This window comes from Acanthochromis polyacanthus, chromosome 22 (genome assembly GCF_021347895.1).
Source record: "Acanthochromis polyacanthus isolate Apoly-LR-REF ecotype Palm Island chromosome 22, KAUST_Apoly_ChrSc, whole genome shotgun sequence".
In the NCBI taxonomy this organism is placed as follows: Eukaryota; Metazoa; Chordata; class Actinopteri; family Pomacentridae; genus Acanthochromis; species Acanthochromis polyacanthus.
Genome location: NC_067134.1, coordinates 28,433,067 through 28,458,063, shown reverse-complemented (window position 1 = coordinate 28,458,063; position 24,997 = coordinate 28,433,067). Strand labels below are relative to the sequence as shown.

The 24,997-nt window shown below is 41.9% G+C and overlaps 1 protein-coding gene across 5 annotated transcripts in view; it reads right to left on the bottom strand.

Moving 5' to 3' along the window:
* Positions 1-1,198: 1,198 nt before the first annotated feature.
* The window catches only part of LOC110957778 (muscarinic acetylcholine receptor M4-like), a 58,520-nt gene continuing 34,721 nt past the window's right edge, over positions 1,199-24,997 (bottom strand). Inside the window, exons 3-8 of one of the 5 annotated variants that reach the window (XR_007939457.1) lie at positions 24,801-24,955; positions 23,150-23,351; positions 22,740-22,829; positions 17,621-17,890; positions 11,320-12,318; positions 1,199-11,279 (exon numbers count right to left, since the gene is read on the bottom strand). Coding sequence is in view for 1 of the 5 variants with exons in the window: in XM_022203980.2 (XP_022059672.1) it covers positions 12,073-12,318; positions 17,621-17,890; positions 22,740-22,829; positions 23,150-23,351; positions 24,801-24,955 (963 nt within the window). In the remaining 4 variants the exon portion in view is untranslated. Of the gene's footprint in view, positions 12,319-17,620; positions 17,891-22,739; positions 22,830-23,149; positions 23,352-24,800; positions 24,956-24,997 lie in introns of all 5 variants that reach the window. The other 4 variants (XR_007939458.1, XR_007939459.1, XR_002596142.2 and 1 more) reach the window with 4 other exon arrangements.

Genomic DNA, 24,997 nt, shown 5'->3' with positions numbered 1-24,997 from the left:
TCCAGAGATGCTGAGCTCTTGTTGGTCCTTTTGCCTTCATTCTGAGGTCCATCTCATCCTAAACCATCTGGATTGGGTTTAGATCGTCTGACCTAAGCAGCACTCCATCATCTCCTTCTTGGTCAGATGGTCCTTCCACAGCCTGGAGGTGTGTTTGGGGTCGTTGTCCTGTTGGAGAATAAATGATGGTCCACCTAAACCAAACCTGATGGGATGCCATGTCAATGCAGGATGCTGTGGTAGCCATGCTGGTTCAGGGTTCCTTCAGTTTGGAATAAATCCCCAACAGAGACCATCATACCTCCTCCTCCATGCTTCACGGTGGAAACCTCTGAACAGGTGATGTAGAGATATGTCTACTACTAGAACTCTGGGTGGCATTTATCTGGGCTGCTGTTAACTTTCCATTTCTGAGGCTGGAGACTCGGATGAACTTCTCCTCAGCAGCAGAGGAGACTCTTGGTCTTCCTTTCCTGAGTATTCCTCATGGGAGCCGTTTGGTTGTAGAGCTGGATGGTTTTTACGACTGAACTTGGAGATACATTCAAAGTCCTGGTAGGTTCCTAGATAGTTCCTAGATGGTTACTGGGTAGCTCCCAGATGGTTCCTTGTAGGTTTCTGGGCAGTTCCTAGATGGTTCCTTACACTCAAAGTTTTTGCAGTTTTCCAGACTGACTGACTGGTTCTCTCAGCTGATTGGTTCTTGCCATAATATGGATTCTAACAGTTGTCCAATAGGGCTGTCAACTGTGGACCAACCTGACTTCTGATGGAGCAACCCCATGATGAAGGAAGAAGCTCCACTAATGAACCCTGACAAGGAACACCTGTGAAGTGAAACCATTTCATGAGGCTCATCCAGAGAACACCAAGAGTGTTCAAAGCAGGAATCAAAGCAAAGAATCTAAAATATGAAACATGCTCTGACTGATTTCACACTTTTGTTTACTACATAATTCCATATGTGTTTATTCATTCAGTGAGAATCGATGGAAATAGTCATAAAATAAAGATTAAACGAGAAGCTGTGTCTTAACTATAAACTGGCAGTGTATGCTTTCAAACATTTTTATTTTCAGTTTGTGAATTTTTAGTAAAATACTCCATATTGTCCATCATCCACAGTCTTTATGTCCAGAGCAGACCTTTAGGGTCCCATTTTCAGCCCGTCGTTTATTCTAATTTCACACAACACACATCATTTTTAACACCAAGTGTTTATTTGCATTACAGTTTTGTATCAACACAAGTTGTTTCTGATATATCTTTAGTACATTTCATTCAGAAAGTAACACCAGCCGTGTATTTGTGCCAGGCGGTACTCTTATGTTGCTCTGAAAACAGTGTCTCTATGCAAATAGTGTCTGACATGAAAAAAAAGTAGCAAGAGAAAGAACAAACAGCCATAAAGCATCATACAGACAAAACATCACCAGAGGGGTTTTTCTCAAAAGCCTCCACTAGAAACCAAATAAACCAAGGAGCAGACTCAGGGTTTAAAGCGTAAATCAACCATCGTTTGTAGGGACAGATAAGAGCTGTTTAACTACAGAGTCCAGGTGGGAGGAAACTACTGCTAGATTACTGGAGTGCTTTTATTTTGAAGATCTCCTACTTCTACAGATTTAGAGATAAGTTGTGTTCTGTCTTGTTCTCCTCTATGATTCACAGAGCATCCACAGTGGGAGTAGTGAAGGAGAAAATGGTGCTTTTTAATTACATGTGACAACATTTAATTATCAGATTCAGACTGAAGGAACGGAGATAAACCGGCTGCTCTCTGCTGGAAACTCTGAGGTGACACTGAAGAATCCAGAAAGAATCGACTGCTGGATGCAGCTCAGTCGTTTCTCAGCTTTTCTTTGGGGGAGAATAAAACATGGCCTGTTTGGTTGTGCTTCCTGACTACTTAGCGGAAAAATAGCTTGCTGCCGAAAACATCCCGTGATTCATAGTTACATGAAAACTCCGGTGGGAAATAAAACGATGCACTTCTCTTGAGCAGTCCCACTTTTAGGCTCACCCCAGATGGAAACAAAAGCAGAACCTGTGCTGTTAAGTTCTGGTAGAAAAGGAAAAAGGCCTGCTTTTCTGTGACTCTAAATAGTAGCCAAGTTACCTAATCCACCGCTTACATAAAAGAAAGGAACAGAATCAAATCTACGGGTTTAGATCAAACTTTAAAAGCTGATTTTAATGGATAGGTCGACTGAATAATGTTGGTAATTTACCCAACTGAATATTGTGTTTAAATGAAACTCAAATTCATGCATTAGCTGAAGTAAAACTACATTTAAGTTGAGGTAATTTAATAATCCATCGGTGATAGAGGACAGAAAAGTGCTGTTTTACTACTCCATAGTACACTACTGTTAGATTAATGGAGTGCTTTTATTTTGAAGATTTAGAAATAACTTCTGTTCAAGCTTCTGCCTTGTTCTCCTCTATGATTCACAAAGCATCCAACGTGGGAAAAGTACAGGAGAAAATAGTGCTTTTTGGTGTGTGTGTTTTTGTATGGCTTCTATCTCAACCTGCCTGGACAGTTTCAGAAGGATTAGACTAGTAATTTTAATAACACCATGGACAGAAGAGAAAAAGCTACTTCCTCTAACTTAATCTAGATTGTTGGTTAATTTCATTAGAAATTAAAATGATTGATATAAGCAGTTGCGTTAGCTTTCAGATGGTCTCTTCCTTAAAAAAAGGTCTTTGTGGTACAGAACTAAAGCTAAATTTCATGCTGATTTACCCTTTAAAGAGTCTCTCTGATAGCATCTTGTGTTTAGAACCCAGTTCTGGTTGAGTATCAGAATAAATTGAAAGCATTTACAGAACATATACAGATGGTTACCACCATAAAGGAACCATTAGTCTCCTTTAGTTTGGCGTTTATTTACATCTCCAGCTCTCAACAGAACATCTTGATGCAGGATGGAATCATCGACATTGAAAAAACTGAAGGTTCTTTTCATCATGGTGCAAATTAGTGCTGTCACTCGACTGATGCCACTGAGTTGAACTTTAAATAGCAATATTTTGACAAAAAAATAGGACTAGAGTTCACAATGCGTTTAGATCACTATAAAGTACATGCTCTGTACACGGAGAGGTAAATATAGTTTATATACTCTGAAAAAAACACAAGGACCATGTCTTCTGTCTTTGGAATGAGTCAAAATGTGACGTGAAGCTCAAATATTCAGAAGTACTGGTTGTGTATTTACAGCAATGGTGGAGTGCTTTCGTCTAGTGGTTGTTCTACCTTTGTATGATACTTTACATGGAGGATTAAAGATCCTCAGAAAGGTCTAGACAGTGTTTAAGAGCCAACTACCAAACTGAAGGAGAAGTTTGATCTTCAGCCTGGTAGTCCGACAGGGTTGGTCCTGAAATCTAAAGCAGAAAACGTGACGATGTTCAACCATCACGGCACAGTTTTGTTCATGGAGGGGAATCCTTTGTGATCAGGAGATGGAACCAGTCGTCACCTATCACCAGACTGAACTCTTCAGGATGGAACTAACCAGCTAGAACCTCCTGATCCTCTGATGTGTTCTGGCCACTGGCTGTAACAGGAAGCAGCTTTTTCTACCCACTGATGTGTTTTTCTAAGATACTGACATGGTGTTGGAGGAGACGTTCTGATACGAGCTTCCATGAGGAACAGCAGCATCTTCAGAACAATGACCGTTCTTCAGGATGTTTCTACCCGGGATGGAGGAGAGAGGAGATGTTTACTCTGACTTACACTGGAGCTTCGATCATCACCTCCGTCCTGCAGCGATTTATTACTGAGCTCCACGCTCTTAAAAAGTCAGGAGGATGTGTTGAATCAGTTACAGACATACGGGTCTGAAGGGTTAAAGCAGATTAAGGTAAAGAACTGATTGGTTTCCTTCCTAGAAGCTGCAGGTCATCAACTCAGACGGCGGTGGATGAAGAGTCATGAATGCATGAACGTCTGCAGCTTTCAGAAATGACATTCTTCTACTACTAAACTGTTTTCTCAATTATAATTGCAAACAAACAATTTCTGCTCGACTGGGTTTGTTTGTGACAAATCAGCGCATCTCTCTTTTTATTTTATAGTGTCTCAGATAACCAATAATATGAGCTTTAAATATGTTGTCAGAGGTTTTATTTTAACCCAAACTAAAGCAGTTTTTAGGCCTGAACTTAACTAAGCTTCTAACTTGTAGTAATGGTGATGAAAGTATCAAACAAAGTGAGATTTTCCCAAATAATTCCATGTCTTTTAGTCCATAAGTCTAATAACATCTGTTTGGTGTACATTTAGAGTCCAGGTGGAAAATCTCCACCAAGAGGTCAAAATTTGTGTCAAAACACAAAGTCCTCCAACTGAACAGAAAAGTTTATTTACATTGGTCCTGAATGCCTCCATAAAGCTCCTAAAGCATCAATTAAACTCTATATTATGCAGACCTTAGTGGACCCTCTTGTTCTTGCAGATGCAGAAAGTTTTGTCCTAATTCAGATTTTGTAGCTCTTTCAAACTGGAAGTCTTTCCATCTTTGATAGAGACTTAGTTTATAGAGAGGAATGAAATGTGTTTCCACACGGTAAGAATACAGCTAGTTCTGTAGGAAACCTCATTCTTAGGGGACAAGGTTGGCTTCAAAGAGTGTTTTCATGTCAGTAAAACTCCAATACTTGGGTTTTTGTTGTAGTGTTAAGAGTTAATTGTATTTTTAAAACCCATATTCAGCATCTTAGGACAACTAACCAAAAAGCCAAACTGAAATGTTTCAGTGTTGTTTGTTAAAATCCAGTGTAAAGGTGAAGTGATGCTGGTTTATCTGGTACGGTGTGATAGCAGGATATCTCCAGAGCTTGGTGCAGTGGAAACTGAACTCTCACAAAGTATTGAGTCTCCATTTCCAGCTCTACAGTGAACTAGAAGTCCCACTAGAAGTGGACGATCGGTGATTTTCTACTGCAGGATGAATAATCTGCCCTTTCAGTCATTCTGTTTCCATGCTGGAGAAAGATCTCACATCTGGACCAAGCTCCAGTTCTATGAGCAGAACAATGGAGGTTTGTTCTGTTGGCCTCGATGTTGAATTTAATGTTAAAGACGGTGATATTAGAGGAGAAACCAAAGAGCTCAGAGCTGAACCAATCAGCACAGAGCTCCCAGTGACGACCCTACACCTGGACTGGAGATCAGAGGCTCATCAGCTGATTGATCACACCTGGGATCCAGAGGCTCAGCTGATAAAACCTCCCTCATTCTCCACCCAGCTCTCTGGCAGGAGCTGCTTTATGGCTTCAGTTTGGGTTGATTTAGTTAAAATACATCCCTTTAGTCTCCCTGTTTTGTTTCAGGTTTAGAGCCTCTAACAGCCCTCACTGCAGTTCTTCAGGCCTGCTCTGCCCTACAGAACGTTTTTCTCCTCTAAACGTCCCAGCAGGAGGTTCTACTGGATGGTTATGCAGTAAGAACACAGAAAGGTTCAGACCACCCAAAAGCAGCCTGGAAGCTCCTGCAGTGAGAAAGCAGCCTAATGAAAAGCCCAATCAATACCGAGCTGGAGAGTTCTCTGCTGAAGAGGGAGGCAATTTGCTCAGTTGTGATAGAAGTTGAGGAAACCAGAGTCTCTCTTGTTAGAACTGTCGGCCTCTAAGACTTCTGTGGTCTGTCTCCACTACTTCACTGCTCTACCTCTGCTGTCCTCTCAGGGAGAAGAGCTGCACTGAAGGCACAACATGTTCAACTTAATTAGAGTAATTTAGAGTCCAGCTTCAGACCTCACACACAGAAAACAAGAGCTGAAGGGAGACGAGAGCAGAGAGAATGAAAGACATCCGATGTGATTGTTCTGGATGTTAAACGATAAGAAGAAAAGCCTGAATCTATGAAGTGTGCAGCTGTAGCTCTTTTAACCCTGATGGTTTCAATCCTCTCCTCCTGGACGTGTCCAACAACAGCAGGAGCAAAGCAATCATTTTCTAAACGGGTTTTAAATGTTCAGATGTTTTCTGATTTAAAAACAGCTGTTATGAGGAATACTTAGTTTAGTTTGAAGAGACTTTTTTCCTAAAAACCTCTGAAATGTGTTGGAAACATCACTGAGGACATCAGCTGGGCATCAGAACTTCATGTGGATGAGTTTGCTAAATGTTTGGGAACTTTCCTGTGTCGTTTTTTTAGTTTTTGTTTGTGATTTTAGTTTAATAAGGCAGCTGGACGTGTTCATGAACATCCTGCAGAGAAGCTTTCATTCTTTCAGTCAGTCCAGTCTCCCTAAACTCTGCCGTCATCCATTTTTTCTCCACATCTCATCAATTAAGCGTGTCAGCTAACCAACCAGTGATCCCTGCTGCCAATCACCTCAGCAGTGCTTTGTCCTCATTCCTGAATAACAAAGAACATTCACATCTTTCACCGTCTTCTCTTCCTCCCACTCCCATCAGACTGTTTAAATATTCCAGAGCAGCCGAGTCGGTCTAATCTCAATACGAGCTTTATTCTTATTGTAAAAAAAGCACCTCAAGCTATGGATTTTACTTTGAAATAAATGGAATAAGCACATGTGAAGTAAGAGTAAAAAAAAAAAAACATCTGCTGATGGGAGGAAGAAACCCTCCGTTTGGTTCTGTTGTTCAGCCGACATAAATGAAGCTTATTGAATGGGAGTGGATGTAGGTCACACAGAGGTACAGGAGATTTAACGTGAGGAGGCATTTATGGAAACGCTACAGACAAACTGGAGGAACAAGAGACTCTGGTGTCCAAATGTAGCATGAATTTAGTAGAACTGGGTCTTTAAAAACTGTAAATCAAGCAGCATTAAGCTAATATCTGTCTTTTAATAGAGTCTCTATGACTTCAGAGCTCAGTATTTATTATATAAGCAGATGACCTGTACTTTTAAAATCATGTTTCAGGAAAATACTGATAATCTGCTGAGTAACTTAAAGGATATAAAATCACTGCAATCTGTTGCTTTTGCTCTAAGTCGCTCCATATCGTGGTCCTATATTAAGAAAACATGACAAAAGAAACAGAAAAAGACATCCAGAGTGATGATGAGCTGAGGCTGCAGAGAACATAAAGAATACGACTAAATAAAGAGATGCTGCTGGAGAGACCCGAATGAATTAGCAGAAGCTTTTGAAATCTTCCTGCAGAGTCTCCAGCGTCTCTCTGAGAATAACGAATGCAGTTTTTAAAAGGAATTTCATAATATCTCTTTGGAATTGAGTTCTGCTGTTGCTGCAGTCAAACGGCTCCATTCTAGATCAGCTGTGATGGCATAAAGATGGGGATAAAAGTGCTCTAAAACTACAGCAAAAATAACAGGTGGCAAACAAAGACAGGCTGGATTCTGACCAAGAACATCCCAGTAAGAGGTATTTATCTGAACCACTAACCATCGAACGTTTGGACTGAGAATATAGAGTGGAGGAACAGGAGAGGCTGGAAATGTTCTGGAACAAACCAAAAAAACAAACGTCCTCTCTGATTATCTCTACCCTACCTACACCTACCGACACGGGTTTTCTAGACATCAATGAGCAGCTAATTTCAGTCCACCGAAAGACCTCCTGTAGCCTGATTTAATAGATAAAATGTGACCGTGGGTTTGTGTGGATGAATAAAAAGGACGAGCACAGCTGGACTACATCTGTCCACTGCTTTCTCCAAACATCCAGGAGTTCCTCGTTTTCATCGCTCCTGAGGGGCCGTTTACACGAGGACGCTTGCAGGTAAAAACGGCAAAATACTTCAACAAAACACCCTATCGTTTATACGAGGACGGCGTTTTGGGGGCTTGAAAACGCAAAAATTTGAAACCGGCCTCCAGAGTGGAAAAGTAGAAAACGCTCCGCCGTTACGTTTCCGTCTAAACAGCAAAACGCAAAACTTTGCCGAGATCTGACCACGTCACGTACGTGATTACGTCACATACGTGCACCGGTGCTTTGGTTTGCCGGCCGGTACAAGGAAGTAAACAAAGATGTGTGATTATTTCCATCCTTCGTACCTTCAAGCAGCTCTGGCAGCTCTATGTACACTACAGGAGTCGTACCAACAAACGTACAGAATCTGTACAGATTCCATTCATGAACATTTACCACAGTGGAGATCTGAAAAGGGAGATAGTAAGCATGCGCGTAGACATGGCAGAGTTTTATCACAGCGCCACCCAGCTGCCTGGCATGCATATCCAATCGAATTCCACACACTATAGAGTCACCGTATATACGCAGATTTCCTTCAAAACCGCTCGTCTAAACGTGAAATGACAAGACGCCACTTTTGCGTTTTCTGTTAAGATGGTCCTCGTATAAACGCAGCCTTAGTCCCTAAATGGACGAACAGGACGTCATTATCTCCTTTCTCCATCCTGTTTTCCTCTTCACAGAAAGCTACAGCTGCTTGACGAGGTCCTGACAGGTTCCTGAGCTCTGCTAAGCTGAAACCATCACGTTCTAAGTAGACAGAAACCGACCCGAGTCCTGCTGAGCCACCAGGATTTCCAGCTCTTTGGCTGACTAGCAGACATTTCACTGCTCACACTGGATGACTGTATCTGGAAGTGGCCCAGAATAAATCCCTGCTGGGTGTGAATAAAGCCAGCGTCCTCAGAAGACCCAAAGCTCTGACCTGAGATCCCTTCATCGCTGGTAGAAACGACCGGATAACAAACAGATTTTATTATTAGTCACCGGAGACGGATCTGAAAGAGAGCAGCTAATAACCGCTAAAGAAGCCTTTCTGCTAATAAGAGGCTGCTGAAGGACAGGCTTTTATTGTGATATTTTAGATGAGCTTTTAGCCTGTCTGTGTCATTCTTCCCCCATTTCCAGCCTGAGCTTTAGGACAAAATGAGGGATTCCTGTATTTCCTCTGTTCTCCTCCCATCGTGTCCTACTTTTCTTCCAGCAGCTCATCATCTCTTTCCCTAATTCCCTCGTCTCTCCCTCTCTCTCCAGATGTTTTCTTTTCCTTTCTCTACCTGTCCTCCATTTTCCTCTCATCTTTGTTTGCTTCCTCTCCGTTTGCTGCCGCCTGAACACACGTGTTGTTTAATTTAAACAGGTGTGATCTGCAGACCAACACATAAGAGAGTTAATTCTGAACGACGTGGACGGAGTCACTGTCGCTGGTTTCAGCAGCAAAATACAAATCCTGGATCAGAGCTGAAGCTGAGGTGGATAAACAGCCCGATTATCAGGAATTATTTGAAGAGAAACTCATTGATTTCTGTTCCTCTAAAGATCTGAGACAACATTTAGTACCGCTCACTGTGACAGCTTAATGGGACAGAACAGCAGAGATCCTCACAGATCCAATATTTAGGAAAGGATAAGTGAATCTGAAGTGATTAAAGTGAGAGGAAACTCAGACACGAGGACAGTAGGTTGTAAATATGGAGGCCCTGAAGAAACCAAACACTGAGAACCAAAGAACAGAATAACCCTCCACTCCACAGGTCACACCTTCCATCTGCATCAAATCACAGCTTTTCTTTAGTTTTTCTTTGAATCTGCCACTTTTAGTTTCTACCAGTTGATGTTTTCTCAGTTTCACCATAAATCTAAGAGGAACTGCAGCTCTGCTCCTGTTTATCTTCCATATTTCACAATAAAAGACTGAAAATCTCTTTAAGAGTTCAACTGCAATCAACACTTACTGTCACTAAACACGCAGGAACAGCATAAAGATGATGGTTTTGCTTTACATGGATGACAGAAGGGAGTTTGCATGTTCTCCCTGTGCATGCGTGGGTTTTCTCCGGGTACTCCGGCTTCCTCCCACAGTCCAAAAACATGCTGAGGTTAATTGGTTACTCTAAATTGTCCGTAGGTGTGAATGTGAGTGTGATTGTGTGTCTGTATATGTAGCCCTGTGACAGACTGGTGACCTGTCCAGGGTGTCCCCTGCCTTCACCCGAGTCAGCTGGGATAGACTCCAGCACCCCCCATGACCCTAGTGAGGATAAAGCGGTGGATAGAGAATGGATGGATGATAGAAGTGGATTTTTAAGGTTAGTCTGGATATTTTTGTGCTCATCTACTGGCTACATTGCCATAAATTTGGTTTATTAAATGTCAAAGACCAAATCAGATTTCACGTTCTGAACCTCCAGCAGTTTCTTAACCATTTTTTTCCATTTTTTAATATTAAGTCCTTCATCTCAGGAGTAATTAACTAAAAACTAACCATGGCTGGAAGGAGAAACGTTTTGTGCAGCAGAACAACATTAGAACGTCATAAATCATTAAACAATAAAAAATTAAGTTGAATTTCTTTGATTATTTTACAAAAATGTAGAATAAACTTGGAATGTGTCGCCAACAGTGGAAACATCAAAGCTATACAGGCTACAGACATTTAACTCTTTGCTTTCATACAAACACATTTTAGCATGCAGACTTTATCTAACAGCTGACCGTGACTGAACCATGCTGCAGCAGCAGATTAAAGCTGATTTATTTCTCTGCTCTGTGTTGAACACCGCCTGCAGTTCATCCTAAAAGTCCCTGAATTCTTGTCATGTGACTCTTTTTTTTTTTTGCCAGAATCTGGTCAGATGATTTATTCTTGGCATATTTTCATGGAACATGTAGAATAAAGTCACCAAATATCACAACTTTTAGCTTGGATTTGGTTCCTGAAACCTACTGGTGGGTTTCAGAGGATCAACATGTCAACACTAAACTAAATAAACGATCAAACTGAAACTGCTTCTACCTCCATCTTCTTTGTTGTCACATTTAGAGGCGACAAACCTGCAGCACTGAAAGCCAGACGCTGATTCCTGATGTTTCTGATTAATATCTTCTGGTTAATGAACTAAAATCCCTGAAACACGTGTGCATTGTTTAGGTAAATTCTCCCATAAAACTGCTGCTGAGGTGTTTAGAAGAGCTCTCAGATTATTTCTAACTCAAGTCCCTCAGAGTGTTGCCACTACAGATGTTCTGCTTAAAAACCTTCATTTCTGCTGCTTCCACCATCTCTGACCTCCACCATCACTATCCATCCGTCCGTCTGTGCTGCAGCTTTTATAACTAGAGTTAACAGATTCAGGAGAACTAGTAGAGGTTTGTTAACGGGGCTCTTTGACTGTGACTACGACTGTTACCACGGCGGTGACACACAGCATTAATGGATAAAGAAGCTATTCCTGTACTCCTGGAGCTTTTACTGGAAACATCTGATAGAAGAAGTTCCCCCTCAGATGAAGCAGGTTTAGGGATCCCTGGTCTCCACCCAGCTCTCCTCTTTCGCTCCTTCTACTGACCTCCTCCACCCAGTTCTCCTCTTTCGCTCCTTCTACTGACCTCCTCCACCCAGCTCTCCTCTTTCGCTCCTTCTACTGACCTCCTCCACCCAGCTCTCCTCTTTCGCTCCTTCTACTGACCTCCTCCACCCAGCTCTCCTCTTTCGCTCCTTCTACTGACCTCCTCCACCCAGCTCTCCTCTTTAGCTCCTTCTACTTTCCTCAGTTTCTCCTCTCCCATCCTCCCAGAGCTTCACTAAGTCTCCTTCATCTCATCCTGACTGTCCTGATGTCTTCCTGAATGTGAAGCTGCTCACTGTGGACCAATCTGAGTGTTGTCTCAACACAGCCAGCAGCCAATCAGAGGTCAGGGATTCAGGACGGCGGTTCAGATGAACTCTGACGGTACGATAGCATCCGTCCAGCTTCTGGCTAAACTGTGTTTAACGGCTAATGTTGTTATATGATGAGATGGAAGAGGTGAATGTTCTTCCTCAGTGTTGGTTCTAACCGATCAGTCCTTCAGCTCTCATTAATCTGTTTATGAAACCAGATTTCCACTCTCCGTGTAATTTGTTCCATTGAAGCTGGGCGGGTAAAAAAACTCACATTACTCAGTGAGTCGGTAAAATAGGGACGACTGGCATCTTTAGTAGAATAAGCCACGCTGTTCTTCCAGGTTCTGGTCTCCTAAAGGCCTCCTTCATCTCCTCCAGCTCCTTCTATCACTCACCTCTGAACTAAAGCTCCTCCTTCGTTCTGGACGTGGTTCACCCCTTCCCCTCCATCCCACCCTCAGTCTCCTGCGTCCATCTCATCTCGTTCCTATGTTCTTGTACTGGCACAGCAGCAGGTTCTTGAAGGTCTTTTTGAAGGTGGCGTTGCACAGCGCGTAGCAGGCCGGGTTGATGGTGGAGTTGACGTAGCAGAGCCAGTATCCGATGGCCCACACCGTGTCGGGGACGCAGGACTGGCAGAAGGTGGAGATCAGCACCATGACGTTGTAGGGCGTCCACGTGATGATGAAGGCCAGCAGGATGGCGAAGATGGTCTTAGTTACCTACAGAACAGGAGGAGAGGAAGTGAACAAAAGAGAAGCGAACAAAGGAGAATCTGCAGGCAGCGGTTCACTGTGGATTGAAAATCAATCTGCTCAGAATTTCTATTTTCTTCAGATAGAAAATCCATGAGGGGGAAGCTTGTGTTGAGAAGACGTGTGTGATGATAGAAATGAACCTACATTCAATGGAAAGGCTGTAACTGACAGACTCATTGTGTTCCAGAGCATAAAGGAGGGCAGAAAAACATTTCAAGGTTACTGTGGACAAAGACAAGAAACAAACACGAAGCATTCCACCTGAACCAGGTGTTCCACTGTCACTGGATGGTAGCAGTGTTTCATCTACTGAATTATAGATTCAAAAGTTAGAGAGCTGCCATCTTAATATGCTAAAACTAAAACGAAAACTAATGGAAGGCAATGATGAGAAAAAGAACATTTAATAAATCCAAAACACAACAATATAGTCTGCCAGTAATGATTAGTATCCGCACTGTTCAAAAATCTGGGGTCATCCAGATAATTCCACGTTTACCATGAAAACTCCCACTTTTATCCATGTGCTAACATAACTGCACAAGGGTTTTCTACCCATCAATGAGCCTTTCAACACCATTAGCTAACACAATGTAGCATTAGATTGTGCTTGGTTCATGGATCAGAACAAGTGACAAGGACATCAGCGTTAGGAAGGCGCTTGCTACAAAGGCTTGCAAGAAGCTAACAAATGTCTGGAAGTCCCCATTGCCAATCGAACATAGACTCCGACTGTTCCGGGCCACAGTCGAACCCGTGCTACTTTATAGGGTGCGAAACATGGACGGTAAACCAGGAGATGCTAAACCGTCTCAACGGCTGCTATACCCGCCTGCTTCGAATAGTGCACAACGTGGACTGGACAGCACACGTCCGAAATTCTTATCTCTATGGCAACGGCTTAATATCGCCATTGGCCGAAACCATCGTTAAGAGGACGCTGAAATTCGCTGGCCACGCATTCCGCGCAAAAGAACAGCTAATTTCAGATCTTCTACTATTTGAACCGAGGCCAACCTTAAAAAGCTCTCCTACCTCAAAACTCTTTGTTTGCACACCGGCGCAATAAAGGAGGAGCTTGTTGGCCTCATGTTGGACCAGGATGGCTGGAGGACATTGGTGGCGCGTTTGACTCATAAGTCGGCACGGTAATATATTAGAACACAGGAGTGATGGTTGCTGGAAATGTTCCTCTGTACCCCTATGGAGATATTCCATTAAACATTTCCAGCTACAATAGTCATTTACCACATTAACTATGTCTACACTGGATTTATCATTCATTTAAGGTTATCTTCATTGAAAAAAAACTGCTTTTCTTTCAAACATAAGGACCACTAACAGGGAGGAAACCAGTTCACCAGTAGGAAGGAGTGATTCTAGATCCAGTTCTGTTGTATTTCAGCTGAAACTATGGAAATGAAAGCACCTCCAGTGGTGTTTTTCTCTGAGCTGATCGGACCTCCTACTCTCTGACAGAAGGCTCAGTGGGCGTTCAGTCTGAACAGGATGGAGTAGAGGACATAGAGGACATGTCTTCTATGGGAGAGCTGCTCTGAACATTACAGCTCTACTCAGGTCCTATCTGCAGCTGTTTAATCCACACAACCCAAACTGCACCACTGTCCATCCATTTGTCCAACATTTAAATGTTTATTTTTAATTTTTTGAAGACTCTAAGGACAGCAGGTGTTTATTTAGAGACCATAAAGCCCCATGAAGTCATTTTGTGATAAATGATTCAGAGCTATAGAAATAAAATCGCCTTCTGATGCAACACTAAGTTGAACAAATGTTTTTTCTTTTCTTTTGGATTTGGCATCATCAGTAATCATATTAAAATAAGTTAAGGTGTGTGTAAATGAGTATATTGTCATGGAGGTATGACAGATAGAGCGATAGGTCCTCTGGTGTTGGTGATGGACTTCCTCTGTTGATGACTTCTGGAGATCTGATTGATCACAGCTGGATGAAGACTGAGCTCCACATCCACCTGCTACACATCAGGACTGATTACCTGGAGATCCAGACCTCCGCCCAGTCCTGGTTCTACCCACCTCCTGACCCGTTGGATTGGTCCAGAACCACAACTCCTCCTCCCAGAAGACCCCAGCATCACCACACCTGATCTGAATCTCCAGCAGACTGTCAGTGGGGCTGCTGGGGTTTAATGAACAGGTTGTCCTGGTGTCTTCTGCTTCCTCTGCTAAAACAGCTTCTGGTGTCCTGTAGGTGTTTGATCCACTGAGAGGTGGAGATTCAGGTCCAGTTAGTTCATTAATGATCACTGTGCACTCAGTAGTAGTTTCTGTTTATTGTGGGTGTTACTGCTGTGTTCAGGGTTGGATGAGGAGTCTAGTGTTTGGTTTTATTTATCCACCAGCCCTGTTTTCCTTTGTTTGAACACATTTTTATGTTACTTTTGTCACTGAGTTATAAACTCCTTCACCCTAACCACTGATATCTGGTGGTTTTGTTGCATCCAGCTGACCCTAGCAGCTCCAGAGATTATCCTTTATGTACCATTATTCCTATTAAATGGAATAGAATAATAAGAATAACAGATGAAAAGGAGCTGCTGTCTGCTTTCGGCACCAGAGAACAATAATAACTTTGTTTTTCTGTTCAATGGCTTCATGAATGTTTATTGCTGTGTTTTTTCCTGATATTTGACTTGAAGAGAGTAAACTCTATGAAACCCTTCAGTGGTGATGGAAGAACAGCAGCAGAGTCTTTATAGAAGTCAGTTAGAGATGAGTCATCTTCATACAAATCACATCATCAATAACAGTCTCATTTTACGCCTGATTCATAACGGGAGGATGCAAGAAAATGCAAATGCATTGGAGGAGAGAAGTCCTCGTTTAACGACAGGAGCCAAGTTCCCTCCTGGTTTCTCACTGGGTGAAGGTAAAATAAATGAGACAACAAATGATCCTGAGGCTTCATGAGAATGCTTCATATCCATACAGAGATGAAACAGAGCGACTGGAGGGACACGACAGAAAGAACCAGAGTTCCTGCTGAGTTCTGAGATCAGTCAGATTCTGAGATAAACTCTCGTCTGTGTGGGAGTGTTGCTCACTAGCTTACAGCTAACGTCTGTTCATCGGCTGATTGGGGACATAAACACTAAGTCTGCTGGTCGAACTTTCTGTAAAAACACAAAGCGAAACTTTTCTGTGAATATACTCCCCCTGTATGATCAGAAAACAGAATATCTGACCTCAGGAGTCTGTCATCTCCTGGTGATGAACATGAAAACTACCGTTCAGAAGTCTGGAGTCACTTAGAAATGTTCTTGAAGATAACATGAAATGAATCATAGTAAATGTGGTAAATGACTATTGTAGCTGTAAATGTTTAATGGAATATCTCCATAGGGGTACAGAGGAACATTTCCAGCAACCATCACTCCTGTGTTCTAATGCTACATTGTGTTAGCTAATGGTGCTGAAAGGCTCATTGATGGTTAGAAAACCCTTGTGCAGTTATGTTAGTACATGGATAAAAGTGGGAGTTTAATGGAAAACGTGGAACTGTTTGGATGAGCCCAAACTTTAGAACAATGGTGTGTATATATAAATACATTCTCTAACTAAACTGCTGTTTTCTGGTCTATCATAGCAGTAATACTACATCATACAAACTGAAAATTTCAATTACTTCAGATACATCACAAAGATGGAAGCATACAGACTTTGGCAAGCAGATAAAAATCTGTAGAAATAGTTATAGCTGAAATCAGAAGGTCTAGAATGATCAAAGGTCCTCCTAAAACGATGCCACAAACAGGAAGTACCTGAACAATCTAGTCCAGCTTCATTGTCCAGCATTTTAATTGAATAGTTTCTGCTGTGGTTTGTCCTTTAGACGGTAAATCCGGTTGTCATTTATGTCGACACCACAAACGCTTATCATGGAGCAGATTAATTGTTCTTAGAAACCAGAGCACTGGTCAATTACGATGTTTAAAAGTATTGACTTTCTCAGAAAAAACGCCCACTTGTTGCTACGGCTGATTGGCTGATTTCTAACTAACCGAAAAACTTTAAATTCAGTCCTGTTGCTTCTCTGTTTCCATCAGACTGACCCTACATTTAAACAGTTTTCCTTCTATAACGTTCAGTACAGACTCCAAACCCACATTTCCTCCCTCTCTGCTGCTGTTTTCAGTTTAATCTGTGGTGATTTACAGTCTCAGTGGGAGGACATTCTGAAAAAAGCTCCTGATTAGTAAAAGTTGGTGAAAGATACTTGCTCTATCGTTTTAAAACTCAAAGGGATGTTTGTGAATGCCATCTGTCGTTCTGAGCAGTAATGAAGTGGAGTGACTGTAGAACAGCTGCTCCATACATTCACAGCCTGGTGAACTGGGCGGCCACAGTCCCAGTTCTACACCAGTAACACATGAAAAACACCAGCTTTAGCTTTATCTATTGTCATGATGGATTAAATTACTGTTTAACCGGAGAAGACGGAGCCTCCATCAATACATACGGTCACGTGAAACAGAAAATACAGGCTTTTCATGGTAAACATGTCTATTCTTAATAGACATCCTTCAACTGAACACCTCCAAGAAGTTATTCCTGCTGAAGGTGGCATTACCAGCTCCTGATGCTTCCTTTTTCTTCAGAAGAATATTTCATCTGCTCCTGTTTCTATTAAATAAATTTAAAAAATCTAAACTTGCTCAAGTTTGTCACCTTTATCTTGTAGGAACCGTTTTAGAGAATTAAATGTTGGTGTGTCCATTTATGCCAACATCTTCCAGCTTATGTTTGATAAAGGACATCAACCACATGACCGTTCTAAAGTCTGGAGTCACTTAGAAATGTCCTTATTGTTTTAAAAAAGCTTTTTTTTCAATGTAGATAACATTAAATGAATATAAATCCAGTGTAGACGTTGTTAATGTGGTAAATGACTGTTCTCGGTGTAAATGTTTAATGGAATATCTCCATGGGGTACAGAGGAACATCTCCTGTGTTCTAATGCTACATTGTGTTAGCTAATGTTGCTGAAAGGCTCATTGATGATTAGAAAACCCTTGTCTTATGCTAGCATATGGATAAAAGTGGGAGTTTATCTGGATGAACCCAGACTGTTGAATAGTGGTGTAGATAATTCCGGTCTTGAAACTTTAACGAATGATTAAAGACGGAACCAGTCTTGTTGTTTCCCATCCATCCATCCATCCATCCATCCATCCATCATCTATCCATCCATTCATCCTTCATGCTAATGCAGGGTGCTAACATACTTTCTTTTCTCTGGCAGCCATCTGTCTTTTCCTCTTCACTTGACTCCTTGCGATACTTGCGAACTTCCTGGCCACAGTCCTGGGACGGCTGATGGGGATAGAGTGCGTTTCGGCGCCCTCTACAGGCGGGACAATCTCTATCGCGGTGATGCATTCGTCCCCGGCCTGCTTGGTTACGATCTTTATCTTGGACCACCTGGAGCCGGCGTTCATCTTGGACATGGCAGCGCTGGCGGCCGTTGTGATGACTGGGTTGGAGTTTGTTGCAGCCTGTAATGAAACAGAGTTTGTTTGTTTGTCAGGAGCTTTTCCAGCCAGTTCTTAGAGTTGTTGGGTGCTTGAGGGTGATTAGAGTGAAAAGAAATCCACTACAACAAAGATAATGACATTCAATACTCCTCCAGAAAGCAAACTGGAGCGTCTTCTGCACATTTTCTCCACACACTGAAAGCTATGATTTACAGCGAGCAACACAACGCTTCATTTGTACTTCAAAACCATTTTACCTGTCAGTTAAAAGAAAATGACTTAATCACTGTCAGAAGAGTGGAGAAATAGATTAGAAAGGAAAAACGATTCTTGGTGTGTCGCTGGAGATGACGTACAGTGATGTGAGTTAGTTCAGCTTTATTTACTGACATCTTCTGCAGGAGAGACAAAGGAATCAATTAAATCATACAAGATGACAACTAAAACACCAAACACCACACAGACGGCCACATTAATTCAGACAGAAATATATTAGACGTGTGCTCCCTAAATCACTGCATAAACTGGTGACTTTAATCCGTGTTCTCTCCAGGTTTGGAGTCCTTATAAAGAACTCACCTCAGGATGTGAATATCTGACAGCTCAGAGAGTAAAACTTCCTAAAGGTTTGATGATGCCTTCTAGATCCAAAGCTTAGAAACCAGAACGTGTAGATCAGTGGCATGTCCGGTGTTCTTTTCTTTTAATGTTTCAATGAAATGTCATTTGATCCAGACTGCAGGGCAGCAGATGATGCTCTTCTGGTCATTCATAAACAGGGAATAGTGGATAAATATCCAAAACCAGGCGGGTAGAAAGCCTGAGCTGCTTGCAGTGGATGTCGGATCCGAGAGCTGCTCATGGTGAGGAGATGTGAGGATTGTTCTGCCACGAGGCGCTGGGATGTCGAGGTTTCTTCAGTCCTGCTGTGTCCTTGAGGTGGATCACGGCGAAGCGCCAAAAAGTGATCATTGCCAAAACTGATTGTCGTCTCCGAGGGGGAAACGCTGCCTGGTTTCTATACAGCTGTTTTCATAATGTTCAGATACAGACAACTACATATCCATGGTGATAACAGAAGATTGTATTTGTTTAGTTTAATGTCTGCTGTGACTGAATAACCTTGAAGGGACCAAATAAACTCTTAATACATTAAAGTGATTTGATTCTATGTGTGAGGGATATATTTTTAAGATTTTAACCCAAAATATCCAATCAGACGATGTTTTTTTGGCATCACAGATGTCCTGATAGCAGACAGAATGGTAGTAATCCACTACTATCGTTATTGACTATCCTCCTGTCGTTTTAAATGCAGTGTGACACTATTTACTCACTAGAACGTGGTGATCTATGACTTATTCTGATCATCTGGTAGAATAAATGAATCCAGTGGCTTCAGTAAAGTCCAGTAGAGCTGCTGGATCCATCATTCAGATCGACTCTGATTGGTTCCTTCACAGCAGTCATTTAACAGGAAGTATGACAGCCAATAAACTCAGTCAAATCACGCTGCAACCTGTTGTTGTTGGGTTTGATACCAAAAGAAAACTCTCATCATTTTCTATGACTAATCTACCAGAGAAGACATGGTTCCCCTGATTTAAGGCTTCTTGGATGAAAGGATCCACTTCCTCTTTAATTAATGTTGACTCAGTGTGTGAAAATGGAAATAAGCAAAGGGCAGGAGAGAAACACTGAAAGGACGGTTGGTACAAATAACAGAGTGTTAATCAGACTTCCAGTAATTAAATGAAGCTGATTGACTGGTCTGACCTTTAAACGCTCTGCTCGTAGGAAACTGCTCATAGAAAACTCTGCTAGTATAGATAAAACCAGCTGGTTTCAGTTTGGGCGTTTCTGACATCAGAGCATCGTTTTTCACTTTTTTCCCCAGGCATTTTTAGTCTCACAGCTATTAAGTGGAGACTAGAAGCTTCTCAGTGCTTCATGTGAGGTGTTTGGGGGAACATCAGTAAAAAGTAGATGTTCAACAGCTGAGTAAAAGGCTTTGGGTTTAATTTTAATAATATTTTGCACTGAATGCAGGTTTATTTCTTATTGTGATGATGGTAAAAGCAGCGTTCATGACAAAAACTGAGATAAATAATCACGAATTCATCAAAAAATAAAAAACCAAACAGTTGTGATGACCATTTTGCTGAGTCAGTTATACGGAAATATAATGGTAATAATAATAATAATAATGGATTAGATTTATATAGCGCTTTTCTGGGCACTCAAAGCCCAGCTCAAACAGCCACTGCTTGATGTTTGGTTTTAGTAGCAGGAACATCAGAGTCGACCACATCATGCTTCACCTCCTGCCCAGTGGAAACATCATGGGGTCAGATGGAGGCAGTTAAAGCTGGTGGTTGGTCCAGATGTTGGGTAGACGATGTTCTTAATGACTGAGTAAACAGCTGAGGACCTGGAGGGATGCTACACAGCTAGCTTCCTTAAGCTTTAGGAAATGGTGCTACACAGCTAGCTTCCTTAAGCTTTAGGAAATGATGCTACACAGCTAGCTTCCTTTAGCTTTAGGAAATGGTGCTACACAGCTAGCTTCCTTAAGCTTTAGGAAATGATGCTACACAGCTAGCTTCCTTTAGCTTTGGGAAATGATGCTACACAGCTAGCTTCCTTTAGCTTTAGGAAATTATGCTACACAGCTAGCTTCCTTAAGCTTTAGGAAATGATGCTACACAGCTAGCTTCCTTTAGCTTTAGGAAATGATGCTACACAGCTAGCTTCCTTTAGCTTTAGGAAATGATGCTACACAGCTAGCTTCCTTAAGCTTTAGGAAATGATGCTACACAGCTAGCTTCCTTTAGCTTTAGGAAATGGTGCTACACAGCTAGCTTCCTTTAGCTTTAGGAAATGATGCTACACAGCTAGCTTCCTTTAGCTTTGGGAAATGATGCTACACAGCTAGCTTCCTTTAGCTTTAGGAAATGATGCTACACAGCTAGCTTCCTTAAGCTTTAGGAAATGATGCTACACAGCTAGCTTCCTTTAGCTTTAGGAAATGGTGCTACACAGCTAGCTTCCTTTAGCTTTAGGAAATGATGCTACACAGCTAGCTTCCTTTAGCTTTAGGAAATGGTGCTACACAGCTAGCTTCCTTTAGCTTTAGGAAACGATGCAACACAGCTAGCTTCCTTTAGCTTTAGGAAACGATGCAACACAGCTAGCTTCCTTTAGCTTTAGGAAATGATGCTACACAGCTAGCTTCCTTTAGCTTTAGGAAACGGTGCTACACAGCTAGCTTCCTTTAGCTTTAGGAAATGACGCTACACAGCTAGCTTCCGCTTTAGGAAATAATGCATCCCAGAGAGAAGTGTGGAATCCAGAGATCTTCAGCACCAACAGGTGTTTGACTTCTAGTGTCCATAAGAGAAATGTTTAATTTGGTTCAAGCTCGAAAGTTCAAGCAAAGCATCCTTTGAGCTACAGCTAACAGAAGAAGTCTGTGGATTTAGGATAAAATCTGTCAGAATAAGTGAAATATTTGTCAAATAATTAAACTATGCAGATATATTTGTCTTCACTATATGTTTTATATTACTGAAGATATATACATATATGTGTGTGTGTGTGTGTGTGTGTGGTGTGTGGTGTGTGTGTGTGTGTGTGTGTGTGTGGTTTAGAGCCTTAAGTGCTTTTATAATGTGGAATTACTTTGTTTTTTATAATGTGGAATTACTTGCTCTAATGAGCAACATGTCGATAAAGAAAACAGTCTACAGGAAGTCAACTCATTCATTTTCTTAACCAGACTGTTAACTAAATCTGAGAACCACTCCTGTTTGTAAAGTTGTAGCTGCTAGAAATGAAGATTGGAGTGAGAATCATGAGGTTTTGTGTTGGACTGCAGAGAAAAAACTGTAAATAATTCAACAGTTCTGAATGTTCATTTTCATTACAAGCCAGAGTCCTGAATTCATTAGAGTGGTCTGGTTTCAGCAGATCTTCATTAAACATCCAAACCCACTGGTTAATTCCACCAATGAACAGTTCACAGTTGGGTTTGAACTCATGCTCATATATTAAAGCACCGATGGTTTCATCCATTTACTGAATCCTCCTAAAGATCAAAAGTCCTTAAAACTGATAACAGTCAGATTCCCAGGATCGCATAAATGTTTTTCATTACTGAACATTTCCACTGATTCTTCTGCTGCCAAATCCAGGCTTTGAAAGTTGAGTGTGTAAATTTACACAGAATGAAATGATCCAGTAAAACCCTGTTATTGTCCAGCTGATAAGGGCGTGAATAGGAGGTGATTTCTGTTCGTTCTGATCAATAACAGCGACACACCAGACCGGTTATCAGCTGCATCCACATTACCAGCATTTGCTCTAATCTCTAACTGTGAAAGATTAGCTCTTAATTTTTAATCTGGTCTAAAAGCTCTGATGAGCAGCCAGCAAGCACAAACCAGATCAGTCGGGGCAATGACACACAAATCTGCTCTGAAGCTAATTCAGAAAGCGACGGCAGCAGCCTGGTTAGGGTTTAACAGCCGGCTGATTAACACAACACACCGAAGAGCACAGTTTGATCAATTCTCCACGATCTCACCTCATGTCCACACCAGCCCAAAGTGAGGTGATGCCACATTAAATCCATAAAACAGACTCCCATGTCTGCTGTACATCAGACAAATGCAGCGGTCTGTCATGGGAAATAAAACTTATTCATGTTCAACAGTAACAGATTTCACTGATCTACACTGGACTCTACAACTAACCGAAGTAATCAGCTCACATCAGAGACTTTTCCACTGCTGTCAAAGAAAATGAGTTTAATATCACATTAAAAACACCTCGTTGTTAGAATATTGGAAATAGAAAAAAGAACACAAACCTCAGATGTCACCTCATTATTGGTGGTTTCCTTCGGCTCTGTGGGAGGAATAAAAGCTGTAGACGAGTCGTTGGAGCTCTCTTTCTCCTCCTGGAGGGTTGGATGGATAGAGGGATGGATGGATGGATGGATGGATAGTTGGGTGGAGGGACAATGGATGTATGGGTGGAGGGATGGAGGGATGGTGGAGGGGTGGAGGGATGCATGGGTGGATGGATGGATGGATGGATGGATGGATGGATGGGTGAAGGGATTGAGGGATGATGAGGGATGGGTGGAGGCGTGGGTGGAGGGATGGATGGATGATAGAGGGATGAATGAATAGATAGAAGACATTGTAGTCATGAACCTTTCGACTACTCAGCTATGATGTCATCATTCACCTGTACCAGGTGTGTCAGTATTTCTACCTGTGTGGGTCCTGGACTGGGCTGAGCCAGAGGCTGAGGCTGAGCAGGTTTGGGTTCTTCTACTCGGCCGTTCTTCACGGCCTCCAGCGCCGTGGTGGTGGAGTCCAGGCTGAGTTTGGGAGTAGAGCGAGGGCTGGCCTGAGGACTGGTTTCATTATTGTTGTTCTGCTTTAACAGGTGGCTCTTCATTAAGCTGGGAGTTCTGTAAAAGAATAAAGGTGTTCTCAGACACCAGAACACCAGGAGAAGATCCTGGAGGTCCTACAGGCTGTGAGGTAGGGCTGGTTCATGTTCTACAAATCCTCAGTTGGATTGAAATGTGGGAAACATGGAGGCCGAGCCAACACCGTGACCTCCCTGTTCTGTTCCTAAAACATCCCTGAACCATGTTTGATGCTTCATCCTGCTGGAAGAGGCCGAGGGGAATAAATCTGCATGAAGAGGAGGATGTAGGCTCAGCACTGATCCACAGCATACAATAATCTGCCCCCTCCAGGTTAAAGCCACTCCTCCTCTGTTCTCCTGGGTCAGCAGAAGCTCTCCTCCACAAACAGAACCTGTTCCAGCACATGAAGCTATGAAATGAATAAATCCTCATCGCTGTACCTGTGTCCTGTTATCACCTACAGGTATGTGTCTCTGTTGGTACTAAACAGTAAAATAACGTGTTTTAAACGCAGCATGGAGAAAACAAAGTGTTTGAGGATGTAGGCGGCAGCAGAACGAACACGCAGCAGGAGTCACAGCTACAAACCATCAGGATGAGCAACACAGGCCACTTTTAACAGAAAACTGGTACATTTCTATTGATACTGACACGATGAGACCAGCTGATCTGGAGATGTTCTGACCCGTTCAACCATCACATCCTGACCAACGTCTCTCAGATACTCACTCATTTATCTGACCTGTCAGCTGTTTACCTGCTGTCTAAGATCTCCCACCACTCTACAGAAGTCATTCTAACCAGATAATTACTGTTATTTAAGCAGTTTATCTGTGGTTTTAATGTTGAGGCTGAGATAAATGCACATAAATCATTAATTGTGGACATGTCATTGTACTTTTTTAGCAAATAGTGTATATGATTAATTAATGCTAATAGCTTGGGTAACATGAGCTCGATGGTGGATCCAGTAATCTACTCAGTAACTCTTCTGAGATTCTAGAATTTAGATGGTAGAAAGTTTGAGAATAAAATAGAATCACTTTATTCATCCCTGAAGGGAAATTCAGTAGGGTTAGGGTTAGGGTTAGGGTTAGCTAAGAGCAGATAGAAATAATCCAATGCAAAAGATTTTTAAAATGTAGGAAACTATTCAAGGTGAGCTTAATATTCTAACCATTAACTCAGAAAGTGATGGTTCACCAAATGCCTGAACATACAGCAGCCTTACTGTACACATATGTTATATTTAGACAGATGTAGGGCAATCCGGATAAACATGGAGGCAAAAAACAAATGTCTTCTGACATCATGATGCAATTTCTGTGGTCATCACTGGAATTCCTTCTAACAAACCAAACTCAGAAGATAAAACCAAGTTTCTATCTATTTAACAGATTGTTGGATAGAATGTGTTTTCTGAAGTATTTTTGAGGCAAACCAAACAGTTTAGTGTCATTCCTTTGGTTTCCTTGATGCTCTTACTTGCTCCCCTTCTTCTCTTTCTTCTCAGGTTTGTGTTTGGAGACTCTGCTCCTGGAGGCCAAGGAGATGTGGATGTAGAGGATGGTCATGATGATGACTGGAAGGTAGAACGCTGCGATGGCCGTCCCGAACGTCACCGCAGGGTTGGAAAGGAACTACAGACAGAAAGAAACCACCCTGAGTATTTAAACATACAA